This window comes from Aspergillus chevalieri, chromosome 3 (assembly GCF_016861735.1).
Source record: "Aspergillus chevalieri M1 DNA, chromosome 3, nearly complete sequence".
NCBI lineage: Eukaryota > Fungi > Ascomycota > Eurotiomycetes > Eurotiales > Aspergillaceae > Aspergillus > Aspergillus chevalieri.
In genome coordinates this window covers 831,785-847,099 of record NC_057364.1, presented here as the reverse complement: position 1 = coordinate 847,099, position 15,315 = coordinate 831,785, and the positions used below count along the sequence as shown (strand labels likewise).

At 47.3% G+C, this 15,315-nt stretch overlaps 6 protein-coding genes across 6 annotated transcripts; 3 read left to right on the top strand and 3 right to left on the bottom strand.

Moving 5' to 3' along the window:
• Positions 1 to 750: 750 nt before the first annotated feature.
• ACHE_30308A (uncharacterized protein) lies at positions 751 to 4,194 on the top strand (the record flags this gene model as incomplete). Its single annotated transcript, XM_043276912.1, has 1 exon — positions 751 to 4,194. The coding sequence occupies one exon, from the start codon at positions 751 to 753 to the stop codon at positions 4,192 to 4,194; it is 3,444 nt and encodes a 1,147-aa protein (XP_043134843.1).
• Positions 4,195 to 5,074: 880 nt separating this feature from the next.
• Positions 5,075 to 5,986, top strand: ACHE_30307A (uncharacterized protein; the record flags this gene model as incomplete). The annotated part of the gene is made up of 1 exon (XM_043276911.1): positions 5,075 to 5,986. The coding sequence occupies one exon, from the start codon at positions 5,075 to 5,077 to the stop codon at positions 5,984 to 5,986; it is 912 nt and encodes a 303-aa protein (XP_043134842.1).
• Positions 5,987 to 6,274: 288 nt separating this feature from the next.
• ACHE_30306S (uncharacterized protein) lies at positions 6,275 to 7,210 on the bottom strand (the record flags this gene model as incomplete). Its single annotated transcript, XM_043276910.1, has 1 exon — positions 6,275 to 7,210. The coding sequence occupies one exon, from the start codon at positions 7,208 to 7,210 to the stop codon at positions 6,275 to 6,277; it is 936 nt and encodes a 311-aa protein (XP_043134841.1).
• A 275-nt stretch (positions 7,211 to 7,485) lies between these two features.
• Positions 7,486 to 9,224, top strand: ACHE_30305A (esterase/lipase family protein; the record flags this gene model as incomplete). Its single annotated transcript, XM_043276908.1, has 3 exons — positions 7,486 to 7,527; positions 7,637 to 7,785; positions 7,868 to 9,224. The coding sequence occupies 3 exons, from the start codon at positions 7,486 to 7,488 to the stop codon at positions 9,222 to 9,224; spliced, it is 1,548 nt and encodes a 515-aa protein (XP_043134840.1).
• Positions 9,225 to 9,862: 638 nt separating this feature from the next.
• On the bottom strand, positions 9,863 to 10,950 carry CHS7 (chitin synthase export chaperone; the record flags this gene model as incomplete). Its single annotated transcript, XM_043276907.1, has 3 exons — positions 9,863 to 10,030; positions 10,085 to 10,656; positions 10,713 to 10,950. The coding sequence occupies 3 exons, from the start codon at positions 10,948 to 10,950 to the stop codon at positions 9,863 to 9,865; spliced, it is 978 nt and encodes a 325-aa protein (XP_043134839.1).
• A 2,944-nt stretch (positions 10,951 to 13,894) lies between these two features.
• Positions 13,895 to 14,203, bottom strand: ACHE_30303S (uncharacterized protein; the record flags this gene model as incomplete). Its single annotated transcript, XM_043276906.1, has 1 exon — positions 13,895 to 14,203. The coding sequence occupies one exon, from the start codon at positions 14,201 to 14,203 to the stop codon at positions 13,895 to 13,897; it is 309 nt and encodes a 102-aa protein (XP_043134838.1).
• Positions 14,204 to 15,315: the final 1,112 nt, after the last annotated feature.

Genomic DNA, 15,315 nt, shown 5'->3' with positions numbered 1-15,315 from the left:
GACTTGTTAACGCGCCTACCTGCAAAACATTTAGCGAATACTGTGTTCAACTCCAGGGTATCTATGATAGGCATCAGAAATACCAACAGCGCTCTGCAGAACACCGACGTCCCCCTAATCGACGGACAACTACACCCATGTTTCCTCCTCCAGCAACCTCCCCCACAGCTACTCCTACCCAAGGAGACCCCATGGACTGGGAGCCCACCATTTCTCATGCCCGAAACCCCCAACGCAAGCGGGCTCGATGGGTCAGTGGTAAAGAGATTGAGCGCCGGAAGCAGGAGAGATGCTGTTTCCGATGCGGCTCTGCTGGTCATCAGATTAGCCAGTGCCCTTTTCTCCCTGCACAACGTCCTACAGCGAGGGTTGCTGAATTCACCGCAGAGGATGTCACAGATGCTGTCCTGGATGACACCCAAACCACACCAGTGCCTGATGTACCTTCGGGAAAAGCCTAACTCCTGTGCAAAGTCGCCCACAGGAGTCAGAGCTAGATCGGTTACAGAGATATTGGCGTACCTTCAATCAAAATGTTCACTTCAATGGTCCCCCACTGCTAGTCAGCTCCTTAGTCAATGGAAAGAGCAATTGCAAAACATTAGCAGATTCTGGTTGTACAACATATGGTATCATATCTGAACGCTACGCCTTACGTCACCGATTACAGCGCATATCCATCTCCCCCGGAGCATGCGAGGATTTGATGGTCCACGAGATGGTCTAATCACAGAAGTCGCCTATTTTTCTATGGACGTTGGTGGGAATAAACAACAGGAAATGTATGCATACATTGTTCCCCGCATTGATGGTGAAGACCTCATTCTTGGCCTACCTTGGCTTTACCACCAAGGAGTGTCCATTATTGCGAACAGCCCCCTGGGTGTACCTGCTCTACGTCTGGCCAATGGTGATCATGTCCCCTCGCTGCAGCATGAACCAGACATGGAGATCCATCAGGTCAGCGCTCAATCATTCAGGGTCTGGATGGATCGCCGCAAGAAAAACCATAGTGTACAGATATTTACTGCCAGCATGCGGGATATTGAGAAGGCCCTAGAGGTTAAACATCACTCTGACCCTAGAGAAAAGCTACCCAAGCAGTATCATGCCTGGTTAGAAGTGTTTGAACGGAAGAAGGCAGACACCTTGCCCCCACACCGTGGACCACAGGTGGATCACAAAATTGAGTTAGTAGGGAAGGATGAGAAGGGAAACACACCTGAACCCCCCTGGGGTCCACTATACAACATGTCCCGGGGAGAGCTCCTTGTACTGCGGAAAACCCTGCGGGAACTCTTGGACAAGCAGTTCATACGTGTTAGTGATTCCCCTGCAGCTGCACCAGTCCTATTTGTCAAGAAACCTGGGGGTGGCTTGCGATTTTGTTGTGACTATCGTGCCCTTAATGCAATCTCCAAGAAGGACCGATATCCACTGCCCCTGATTAATGAGACTCTGGAGCGTATTGGAAAAGCTAGATGGTTTACCAAGCTGGATGTTATTGCCGCCTTCCATAAGATCCGCATTGCGAAGGGATATGAATGGTTAACTGCATTCCGCACACGTTTTGGCCTTTTTGAATGGCTAGTCACACCTTTCGGCCTCGCCAATGCACCGAGCACCTTCCAACGCTATGTGAACTGGACTCTACAGGAATTCCTTGATGAATTTGTGTCTGCATACCTAGATGACATCCTAGTTTTCTCCTCTGGATCCCTTCAGGACCACCGTGAAAAAGTCTCCAAAGTCCTGCAACGGCTCAAGGATGCTGGTCTTCAGCTTGATATTGACAAGTGCGAATTTGAAGTACAATCCACCAAGTACCTGGGCTTTATTATTGAGGCAGGCAAAGGCATCCGCATGGACCCTGCCAAATTATCAGCTATCAAGGATTGGACAGCCCCAACTAGTGTACGGGGGGTGCGTTCCTTCCTAGGGTTCGCCAATTTTTATCGACGGTTCATACGAAACTTTGCAAATATCACAGCACCACTCACTGCACTCACCAAGAAGGAAGCAAAATTCACATGGAATTCAGATGCTGACAAGGCTTTCAACCAGCTCAAGGAGATGTTTACCACTGCACCTATCTTAACGCAATTTGATCCAGACCGCGCTACAGTGGTAGAGGCTGACTCCTCTGGCTGGGCTACTGGTGGTGTATTGTCCCAATATGATGACAATGGGGTACTGCGCCCATGTGCCTTCTTCTCAAAAAAGAACTCACCTGCAGAATGCAACTATGAGATCCATGACAAGGAGTTGCTAGCAATCATCAATTGTTTGAAGGAATGGGAATCAGAGCTCATTAGCACACCCAAGTTCATCATTATCACTGATCATAAAAATCTCCGCTATTTTATGAAACTGCGACGCCTTAATGAACGACAGATGCGCTGGGCAGATATATTGAGCCGCTATGACTTCTACCTCCAGTACCGACCTGGCAAACTTGCCCTTACTCCTGACGCCCTATCTCGCCGAGATCAAGACATGCCCAACGACCCAGGTGATGAACGACTGCAGATGCGAGAGAAGCGCCTCTTGGACCCTAATGCATTTGTTGAGACCAGTGAATGCACCATATGCTGTGTGTCAGCTGTACAGGTCGACAAGTCCATTCAAATCCTACCAATCCATACTAGTAATGGAACTACAGAAAATGAAAACACCACCTCAGATCTTGAACAGCAATGGAGCCATGCAGAAGCTGAGGATACCACTATGCCCATACTTTGTGATGCCATCCGTGCAGGATTACCTCATTTCCCTCCTGAATTGGGAATCCGGGTCTCAATTGGCGAATGTGAATTAGACTCTGATGGTCGGATCCTCTTTCGCAAACGACGATGGGTTCCCAATAATGAACCTTTACGAACAAGATTAATGCAAGAAGCCCATGACTCCCCACTGTCTGGGCATCCAGGTAGCAATGCACTATATAGTCTACTTGCTCGACAACTTTTCTGGCCCAATATGAGTGCAGATGTGAAACGTTTTGTCAAGAATTGTGACCAATGTGGAGCTACCAACATATGGCGAGATCGACGACAAGGACTGCTGAAACCCTTACCTATCCCAGATCGCAAATGGCGTGAACTCTCCATGGATTTTATAGAAGGACTGCCAGAGTCAAATGGTTACAGTGCTATCCTGGTGATAGTAGACCGCCTCACAAAAGGGACTATCCTAATCCCTTGTGCAAGGACAGGAAGTGACTACATTGTACCAAAGTTCCTGCAGCATGTTGTGGCATACCATGGCCTCCCAGCTGCTATCACCTCTGATCGCGGCTCACAGTTTGTGGGTGAACTCTGGGAACGCATGTGTAGCCTCCTCAAGATCAATCGACGCCTATCCACTGCCTACCACCCCCAAACTGATGGGCAAACAGAGCGCATGAATGCAGTTGTTGAGAGCTATCTCCGTAACTTTTGCAACTTTGCACAGGACAACTGGTCAGAAATCCTACCTATGGCGCAGCTTGCAATTGCCAACCAGACTGCAGCTTCTACTGGGTTCAGCCCCTTTTTCCTTGACCATGGGTTCCACCTGGAGACACTTCAACTAGTTGAACCAGTCACTGAAGAACTCCAACAATCATCCAGTGGGTCTGCAGGTGCACGAATAGCTGACAAACTCAAGAATGCATTGGAGGTCGCTCAAAGTGAGTTAGCTGCAGCCCAGGAACGACAGGAACAATATGCCAACCGTTACCGAAACCTTGCACCACACTACAAGCCTGGTGATAAAGTTTGGCTCGCCCTGCATAATATCCGAACAAGCCGTCCCAGCAAGAAGCTTGATGTGCGCCAGGCCAAATATACTGTCCTAGCACAGATTAGCCCATATGCCTACCGACTGAACACACCAGAGGGTATCCACCCTGTCTTCCATGTTGACCTCCTCCGGCCAGCAGCAAACAACCCCTTTCCCAGTCAGCGCAATGACGACTATCAGCCCCCAGCTGTGCTTGTTGACGGCGAGGAAGAATACCAGGTGGAGCGTATACTGGACTACCGACAGATCCGCCGTGGACGGGGATTTCAGCGACAATACCTAGTGAAATGGACCGGTTATCTACATCCTGAATGGACTGCTGCGCACAACATGGAGAATACCGCCGCACTGGATGAATGGGAGCAACGCCACGGAAGCCAGAGCCCTGTGAGGGATGGGGATGATTCTTAGGAGGGGGTGTTGTCACAGGCTGCGCCTGTAGAATAAATGATATGTTATTCGGAGAGATGATCGGAGGGGTTACCAGACTACCTACCCCGCACGGCGTACATTTGTATATAAAGCTGTCCGATCGGACATCCGTTCTCCTGTTCTTCAACGAAATCTTTTGTGAGATAGCTAGTCATTAGCACTACGGGCTTAGCCCGCAACATATTGGCCTTAGAGAATGCACGGCCATGGATGCTGGAGTAGATAGATATGAAGTCTTGTTTATCAATGGCATGGATGTTGTTTTCTGCCATCTCTCTGACTTTCTGGCCGTAATAATGCTTGAGTGGCGCAAAACAGCTTATATCAAGCGGTTGAAGTAGATGAGATGAATGAGGAGGCATATTGTGACGGCCTGGTCACGTTGGTTGCTTATCACGTGAGGTGTGGTTGTTTGCTTTGTTGCTTTGTTGATAAATATGGCGTTACCTCCTTTCTTCCTTCCTCATGTTGATTATTCTCGTCGATAGCTACCTAGGTAGAACCCATGAGTTGGACGTTCCATTATCCTAGTAGAGCGCCGTGACATAATAATCAACATCCTCCTTTTATACCTTAGGGAGAGAAATACCAAAGGCTTCTCCCTTCAAGGGATTCGCTGGTGCCGCAGTTCGGGAGCTGGCCAGGCTATAACAGTGTCTCCATTCAAGTTTCCATCCTCAAGTCAAGTCAAGCGCTGCTTCAGTTAAGTTTCTAGAGCTCAGGATTGAAACTTCTGTTGTTGGCATATTCAAGTTCAACTTTCAAGAAGTCCAGTGGTTGCGACTATGCTGGCACCCCTTCAAGTTCTCAAGACTTAAGTTTTTCAAGATTCAAGCTCACGATCTCTTTCTTAAAGATCATGGACCCCTTTCAAGAACTCCGAAACGAATTTTCTTCTACGATCCGCGCCCTCCAGAATGAAATCGAATCCATCAAAAACGAACCCAAACCACTTCAACGACCAAAGCCATGCCTCCCCGATCCCGAGAAATTCAATGGACAATCTTTGAAGTTTGATACCTGGCTTGCTTCGATGAAGGCTAAGCTTAGGATTGATGCTCCAGCTATTGGTGATGCAGTGGCTCAGTTCTACTATGTCTATCTGAATCTGGAAAGCAAAGTCCAAGCTCTAGTTCTTCCCCAGTTATCTTACGCAGAAGACACCAACACCTGGGATTACAACACTATCCTTGATCAACTATCTCTGGTTTACGACAACCCCAACAAGATTCAAGAAGCTGAAGATCATCTATTAGCCCTAAAGCAGGACAGTGGTGAATCTGTGGCAGCCTACATCGCCAAGTTTGAGAGGATTCTTTATGAGGCAAAGGGCAAAGATTGGCCTGATGTCACCAAGATTTCAGCATTCAGGAAAGGCCTCAATCCTACTCTCCGAGGACGCCTCAACCAGCAACTAAATCTTCCAAGATCCTACATCGAATTCCTTCGCGTGGTGCAACAATTGGGAAGTCATTCTTTCAGCTCAAATTCCACCAATGTTTCCCACCCTCAATCACACCAATCTGGTTCTCACACCAAGTCTGATCCTATGGACCTCAGCGTCATCAATATCAACTCCCTGTCAGCAGCGTCCACCTCCCTAGATGAAAGGAACAGACGACGACAACAAGGATCCTGTGTGAGATGTGGCTCCTCTAATCATTGGGTGAAAGATTGTTCCATGAAGGCACACAAGGAATCCAAACAATCATGGAATCAGCAGATGCTTGCGAAGCTGGAGACAAATGGTATTGATGATGGTGGTGACTGATGACTGATTTTTGGAGATGTCATCCATGCGTTTTCTTTTCAAGTGTCTCATGTATTGTTGCTTTCTCATATGTTCTTACCTGTGGTTGACCATGACATTGAGGACAATGCCTATTGAAGCCGGGGGGTAATGTGACGGCCTGGTCACGTTGGTTGCTTATCACGTGAGGTGTGGTTGTTTGCTTTGTTGCTTTGTTGATAAATATGGCGTTACCTCCTTTCTTCCTTCCTCATGTTGATTATTCTCGTCGATAGCTACCTAGGTAGAACCCATGAGTTGGACGTTCCATTATCCTAGTAGAGCGCCGTGACACATATATAACGGAATAATCCTTCTCTCAGTGCAGAATTGATCAAAACTAGCAGTGGCATGACTGCTATGGCCGTCAAGAATTAAAAGACGATATCTGCCAGCTGTCTGAGAAGCAGTATGCTTCTCAAACATCTCCTGAAGCCATTCAAATCCCAGAATATCATTAGTCCAGCCATTATCGCTCAAGCTGATTCTATATTCCTTTGGAATAGCTGAATACCACTGAGATTGATGCTTTTTCCCAGCCATAATGATTTGCGGAGGTAGAGCATGTCCAGAGGCGTTTATGGCAATTATTATGGTAATCCACTCGCGATTTCCAGGCTGGATAGATTTGGCATGGCTATCTCTTGTCTCTGATCCACAAATAACCTTTGCAGTTGATGCCACACCCATTTGAAAGCCAGTTTCATCCATATTGTATATATCCTGCTCTGCAATGCCGTATCTCAGGATAGTCTCTTGAACACGATTAAACCAGCCTTTTATAAGCTCCGGATCTTCACATTTGGCACGCTGATAGTCATATTGGCGGGTATATTTGGATTTGAGCTCAGGATGGCGTTGAATAAATCGGGAGACCCATTTCTCGCTGATAGAGATGTCTTTTGATGGCTTAGACCGCGCGGATAATAAAAGCTGAGCAAGATGGCGTACATTTGATACTTGAAGGGGTAGACCACGTTTATCCATGTCTAGAATCCAGTTTTTAAGGGATTCTTCTTCAGTATTTGATAGCTTGCGACAATTTGCAATTGTATGTTGGCGAGAGACAGTCCCATCGAGGCGAGTCATGAGGGTCCTTGGAGGCACATCAAAGGCTTTTGCACAGGCCGTTTTTGATGGGAATTGGCCTTTATGAAAAGCCTCAATGGCCAATTCTAGACGTTTTTCCTTCGGTATTTCAGTCATGATGAATATGGCAGTAGAAAAGTAGTATATGGGATCATATTCAGGAGAAGCGGCTTCCGACCGCGCAGCTCGGTGTCCCGCGCAGCTCGGTGTCCGATTACGTTATATTTTTGTGCCTTAATAATATTGTCACGTGTCAAAAGTATTGATGACGTAAACATATTGCAGCAATTGTGATGCCAACTCAAAGGTTCAATTCGATGCTTTCTTCTCTCTTTTTTTTTTTTTTTTACAACGACAAGGATGTCTTTTGCATAGCAGCCGGATTATCCAAAATGAACAAGACAATTCTTATTGTTCTCATTCACGGCTTCAAGGTGCGTCTTCAGATGGCTTATCTCTTAGACCCTGTGCTTACGGGCACGTGCGAGCAACGCCGACAAGTGAAGGACGAGGATCGACTAACGAATCATGCTGATTTGATAGGGCGACGATGCTACATTTGGCGAGTTCCCAGAGCACCTACGTTCACTGATTAGACGAAAACTTCCCGCTGTCAATGTCGTTACGATAGTGTATCCCAAATACGAGACTCGAGGGGATTTGAGAGAATGCGTGGGCATGTTCCGGGAATGGTACGTCTCAGCACTGTTACACTGGGGTTTGTTTGCTTTATACGGACGTGTGGTTGGTTGCTGACGGTCTCTGTTTGTGCAGGCTGCAAGATAAAGTAATCGATTTGGAAGTGGCAAATCGGACTGCATCGCCTACTGTTGACCCCTCAGTCCATGTCTTCCTGGTTGGTCATTCGATGGGCGGCATAGTAGCAGCAGATACACTTCTGCTACTGGCGTCAGAACGACCCATAACCCCTGAAGAGTCACTGGATGATGCATCAAGTCAAATATCGACAAATTCGCACGACTCGACGGTTGCTCACTGCCCCCGCCTCGTGGAACCCAGTGATTATATGTTCCCTCATGTCCAAGGAGTGATTGCATTCGATACACCTTACTTGGGAATAGCACCAGGGGTTGTTTCATATAATGCTGAAGGGCATTATAAAACAGCCACGTCAGCATACAATGCGATTTCAGAAGTAGCTGGCTTTTTCGGGTGGGGGAAGAGTAACAATGAGTCTGCCGCCAGTCAACAAAAAGCAACGACGACAGTTACCCAAACATCGACGGGTCAAACAAGCACCGCTACCGATGCTGCTGCCACGCCGTCCTGGCAACGATGGGGTCGGTACGCCATGTTTGCGGGAGCTGCAGGCGCCGTTGCTGCAGGCGGAGCAGCAGCAATGTATACAAACCGTGACCGCCTAACAGACGGATGGGGCTGGGTATCGTCTCATTTATCGTTCGTTGGGTGTTTGGCGCGTCCCGCAGCGCTACGTCGGCGTCTAGCTCGGTTATCGAAGGTGCGCCGAGAACGCAACATAGGCTGCACAAATTTCTACACTGCACTGGGAGATGGTGCAAGTTCGCTGGTAGAACCACCGAAGGAGGGACAGACACAATTTGGCCAGAAAATCATACGGTCGAAAAACCGCACCTTTTGCACCCTCCCCACCGAAGAAGAAGAGGCAGAACCGGGACTGGGATGGGTTAAAGCTCAAAACAACCAAGTCAAGAACGAAGTCAGTGCCCATGTCAGCATGTTCTCTCAGAGGGCAAACCCGGCTTTCCATGAGCTTGTTGATAATGCGGGAAGGTTGCTGGTCAAATCAATTGACAAGGATTGGTACGCTTCTGCGAGGGGTCCAATAGAGGAAATCAACGAAGGATCTTCACGCTCTCGACATAAAGATGATGGCCGTTTTCGACATGAAAATAATTGCCGTTCTCGACACGAGGGCAGTAGCCGCAGCAGTCGTCACGGCAGTCGTCACGAGAGTAGTCGCAGCAGTCGCAATAGTCACCATGGCAGCAGTCGGAGCAACCGCAGCAGCCGTCATGGCAGTAGTCATGGTGGCAGTAGTCATTCCAGTCGTGTCAGCCGCCCGGGCAATCGTCGAAGAGACACAGACAGCCCCTTCATGAGTGGGGATGATGTCGTGATGATCAATTGAATGAGATGAGATATGACTGTATATGCAACTCGAAATTCCTCGACACTCATTATCAGCAGATTATGCGCAACCAGATCTTCCAGACAACCTTTATCACATGCGCGTTAGCTTATGATCCCGTGAAACACACTATGCTTCTCTCTCTTTAGTGGCGCGGTCATGGACTTTCGAGAATAATAATAAACACCTTATGCGACCCACGATTTATTGACTTCAAAGTTTCAAACCCATTAGATCCATCCCCTGGATCATGCTCAATTTGGTTTTTCTTTACCTGAAGACCCACCGTGAATATTTCGAGGCTTGTTGCTACGAACTCTTTTGCTGGATGTTGCACAACTGTACGCTCTCTTCATCTTCGTGGTTATTGATTAATATGGTTAGAATATGGATATGTTTACGGAGTTAACTGTAGATTGTTCCAGTTAGTAAGGAGATGCAGTGTAATGCTATTGTCCCCTGTATGAAAGCTCAAGATCCATTATAAATTGCAAAACGTAGGTAGGTACATTAATTTATCGTGCATAGCACCACTTCGTTAAATTTTGACATAATTCGTTTCCCATTCTTAGTGTCGCTAAACAAGAAAAGCACAAATGAAAGATATAGTTCACGAAAAGAACCAGGTTTTCAGCAGCTTAACGGCCATAGCTCGAAGACCGGTGGTGCCAGCTATTAGCATAGTCCGAATCCTGGTATAGTGATGTTCGTCGCTCATCGCCTGGGAGAAGCTCTTTGACTTCCCAGTTGTTGGGCTTAATGCCCACCGAGAATTCGAGGTCTTCCTTGGTGATATAGTCCCAGAACTGCGGCAGAGTCAGTGACATGCTACTTAGACAAATGGTTGGCAGTTTGCATACCTTGTATACCATCATCACTGCCAAAAGGTTGCAGAACGTAGCAAAGAAAAGGCCGTCCAGGTAGTGCTGGACCTTATTACAGATCGTATCGCCGAAAGCATAGAGAATAACCTGTCCGGCGATGAAAACAAGGACACCAAAGGCAATGTGGCCCAGCGGCCAGCGGTCGTCGAGGGTATTCATGACCAAGAAGAGCTGCATAATCAAGTATACCGCAACGCATATTGCATTGAAGACATAGAGGACCAAGAACAAGCCAATGGTATTGGTGGGACTCAGCCCTCCCTTCGATTTGAAGGTCAAGAGAGACACGAGAAAGCATATAGCGAACATAGTCACAGAAGTCAGTCGTAGAAGCCAGACTGACAGTGCAGTGCCGTCCTCGTAGAGCTGGAAGCCCACAAACCCGTTGACGAGTAAGCAGGTGCATAGCGCGGAAACCAGGCCATTCTGGACAGCGACGAAATAGGGGAAAGGACTACTTCTTGGGGGAACGACACCTGCGTCGACGATTAGAGAGACGATCGTTAAGGCCATGTATATATAAAAGAATGTAATAATTTCCTTGCGGCCTATGAGGCTGTTAGTGTTTATTATTTTTATCTTGCAGTTCCCGAGGCGCACTTACCAACTGCAGTAAACTTGGATCTGACATGCAGAATCATAATAACCGTCATAACCAGGGCAATAATGTGCATAAATGAAGCAGCGCCCTCAAAGATGATCGTATTGGCCAACTCAATGTTCCGCGCATAACAATTGGGTATGATGCCGGTTGCGCCTGATATCGACGAGGCTGGTCCCACCAAAGAACATAGAGGGACCGCTGCCTTCTGGCATATTGCATTAAATTCCCCAAACCCCATGGTACCCGACTTGTAGGGGAGGGGGTTGATGTGAACGGAGTGTTTGGGTTGTTTTTGCACGGCGACGATTATCAGGATATCAGTATCAGGCTCGTCTCCACAACGACGGACGGAGATCTCTCGGTTCCAGACTTTTAGCAACCACTGACTCCAGCAAAGTCTAATGGCACATCTTTATTGTATCAGAAGGAGATCTCGAACGCAGGATCAACACAAGGATAACAACAATAGCAACCTCGGCGAGACCGTATACAGCGGGTGTCTCAGATTGGGCTCCTTCACGTGTTCACAGCTATATTGTCTCTGCGACAGAATCACGAGACGCGCTAGTCCCAAAGTAGAAATAAACAGTGTTGTCCGGATAGCAACCTGCGCTAGTCCTAAATTGGTATGGTTACCGCAGCGTTTCCGAATTACGTCATAGCTCAGGCACGGGATCGGGTTTTATTCAATCACCGAATCTCTCGCGGGTTCCTTTCCTGACTCTTTCCTCTAGCTCTGTTCGTTGATCTTCCCTGTGGTATGTTCGGCCACAGCTGAGTATGAAACTTGGAAGCTCGAAGTTTGAGATCTTAGAGTTCGGCTATGCCCTGCCAAGCAGTTCCGGAAAAGCCAATGGCGGTTGTTTCCTGTCTGGGTCAAGCTCAGCCCAGTGTTATGGAGCTCAAACTTGCTCGTCCACATTAGGAAACTCCGTATTCCTGGAAATACAGCAATTAATTACACTCGGGAGTTCATTCAGACGCTCAGAGTACTAGGTATTTGTCCGACTTTTGTGAATACGGGTCCTTGCTGACTCCGGCTAGGCCCGGCTCAAACAGGGTACACACGAAGCCTGGGTTAGAAACGGATCACACGACACAAATAGACACATTACTCGACATATGAGTTAGTGTGGTCAATTTCCCTGTAGATACCGACGGATCAAGACCCGAGTCGGCCGTTTGATCGACAGCGCACCTATCGACATGATTTCATCCTTGCTCTGTTCGGCAGATCTAGACTAACGAAAGGCACTTCAGCTCATAGATGCAACGTGCTCTATTTACAGCCTGGCTTGTGTGGATTTCCGTCCTAATACTGGCCTGTTGAGTGTTGCGTTTGTAGGTTACTAATAAGACGGCTAGCTTACTCGAGTATCGCGATATGCCAAATAAGTGCAAATTCCGTTAAATTATACATTTATGACACGTTTTGATGCTGAGTTGCTGTTGGATAATATAGGGTGTTGGTTTATGGTACTACAGCCGGGTCTGTCAAGCCAACGCCCTATCCTTGACTCTGGAGGTGGCGCGAATATTCCAATTGTATCCACGGTGTCAATAGCAAAACGGTTATGATGATGCTGTCAGACCACTATTGAAGAACTGAAACCAGCTGGTCTGTTACGTTTACGACCCCGTCCGCCCCTGCGTCTGTGCGAGGATGAGGCGGTACAATTGTCCAGGAAAATGGAAATACGGGAGACGACTCGTTCCTATGAGCTTTTGCCCAATGTTAACCATTACTCGTCCGTCTGTTCGGCCGGTACGGTTTCCCGAGATTCCGGCAGTTATTTGTTGTCTACAGGGAAGTTAAATCGAATCGCCAGCCTGGAGATAGTGAAGCAGGAAAAGCCGCATTATACACCAACAGGGCAAAATACTCGAGCATAGGGCAATATGACAATACCGGACAATATCCGCATTGTTGCACCTTTTATCCTTGTATGATTGCATTGGATTTCGTCGCATCTCTCAGTTGCTCATGCATGTTGATCCCAGTCAAACGCCACGTGCAAATCAAAAAAAAAAAAAAAAGTATCAACAAGTGCGAGGGACCGTGCCGATCTCCCATTGAGCGGATTCGAGACTACTGTGGATGAGAAACTAAGCAGGCTGATCTTGTCATGAAGAAACAGTTTCCACCGAAGCCCCCTGGAACCACTTCCTTGTTCCAGCTGCCGCATTGACGGCAATTAGAGTGTCGCAGAATTTCAACGGCGCCGGCTCCAGCAAACATAATGCAAGGCCCGCTTTCCTTACAGGGATTTTTTTTGGAACAAAACTGCTACGCATTTTGCCCTGTGCATTGTTCAATAATTGCTTCACCAGGATAAAAAAAAAATAGTCCCAAAAAGGTTCGTGGGCCATTGCTTGTCTGACCTTTGCAAACGACTGGCGACCATCAATTTTCGGCGGACGGAGCTTTTCTGCTTCAGGCACGGTTAATGTATGGCAAGTAGCATCGTCCCAGCTCCCCACCATGAGCAACATACAAATGTCGACGTTTTGTTCCTTTTCATTCCGATGTGAGTATCGACGCCTCCCTCTCGAGTTCTTATATTATCTTGATCCTTCTCAACTGTTCTTATCGTCTACTTTTGCCGGTTGGTTCAAAATCAAGTCATATCATTCAATACTGTTTCCCCGACTGAATATTCTCCTCCTCTTTCCTCCTCTATCTCTCCCTCTTGGATCTCTTTTATAAATTGATCCTTGGGTACCAATTTGCGGTCCCGAATTTATTCGCCAGCTCTGAAGTCGTCTTATGCGTTCAAAATGTGCAATTACTTCAAGAATTACTACATCTACAGCACCTGCACTCAGCCAGATTCCCATTTCCTCCGCACATCCTTGGACGGGAGCAAAGAAAATCGCTGTCCGAATGGACCTCATGACAGGTTCATAATCGTTGTTGGGAAATGTCACCTATGCGCTCGTTAATTTCTTGACCCTGGTGCTTCGTTCGTCATGCTTTCCTTGGCGGCAACCATCCGAATTGTCCAGGACTAATTCGGCAAAGTCCGACCTTCACGTCGCTTTCGAAAAGAACTTCCTTTGAACGTCCCCGACGGCATTCCGACTTCACTATGAGAGAACGCCCGACGCTCCGATTAGATTTCACGATAACACTTTTTTTCCTTCGAGATACCTTCCACTTTCGACTCTGCTGCCTCTGCTGCCTATGGTGCCTTTGCGCCGACCACGGATATTTTTTCCTTTTCTTTACTTTCGTCGCCTGTCTTCAATATCTTGTTTTTCTTCGACAAAAACGGTGATACAATGTGATTTGGTTGTTTTGGATTGTCATTTTGGTACGGAACGGCGTTTGGATGGAGTTGCGAAAATTTGACGGTGCACTCTTTCTTTTTTGGATTGTTAAGAGCATTTTGAAAGTAAATTATCCAATATTTCGATCGTTTCTGTTGTGTGGCTGTGGGAAGAGAAAAAGGGAAAAAGGAATTTACGTTGATGCCCGTTGATTCCGGCATGCTCCTGCGTTTTTAGATACACAAAAAGGTATCATATGTTCGACTCGTGCAACATGGGCCTCTTCTTTTTTGCCCGAATGAAAAATCAACGGAGCCAATACTACTCCAGCAAACGGAAAAAAAAATTTACGAAATCAAATTGGGATAAGGGATATACGCAACGCACGCCTTGACCCTCTGTTAGGATAGGACATTATATGCTTGATGACTTGGCGGCCGCTGGATCCAGGATCTCTCGGGCCGTGTCAGACCAAACGAAACAAAGAAGATGAATAGGCAGAGGGAAAAACAAGAAAACAATCTTGTCCATTTCTGTCAAAGAACGCAAAAAAAGCGTGTTATGCTATTTGGACGGGGCCCTCGACCCGATGACGCATAGGCCTGCCCACCGAAGCGACGTCGGAAGCACTTTCTCCTGCATCTATTACAGGCTGGGCAGAAGTCTACAGGTTCTCGCGGCTACCGGAAAGCAGATCCCTGTCCAATGTCGGCTTGGAATGTGGGCTTCTTAGGGTTCGGCTCCGGACCTACCATTTCATCTTGCACGCAGAGAGAACATACGATAATGGTTGCCCCAGCCAGCTCCATCACCGTGCTTTACTCTGACCTCTTAGACAAGAAGGAAGTCCTTCATTGGTCTCCACAGCATAATCAATGCGGCTAATAGGCTCGTACCTTGCGGAGTACAGCCTCATCCAGGCTAACTATTTACAGAGGTACGGGTTGGTGGACAAAGCGATTATTTTTAGGAGTGACCGAAGTCTTTCCGGGAAGGGAAAAAAAGGTGTCGGATGTTCAATCGATACTTATTGGAACTAGCAAGCGCCTTGTGCCCGCGACTTTCTTTCATTTAACGGATGATTATTGCGCCATACCTTGCGAGGCTACTGACTGGCTAACTTGGATCTGATTGAAATTTCTGTTACAGGTATCCGACTTAGGAAAGTATCTAGGGCAAGTGCTCCTTCGTTCCGGTCCATATTCGGAATCCATGCAGCCGAAACTCTCCGCTCACGATGGCCTGAGTGCCATTGAACGATATCATTGGGTATTGCAACGAGGCCCCTTCACTCTTAACGACAAACGAACTTTTTTTTGATTCAATCATAAGC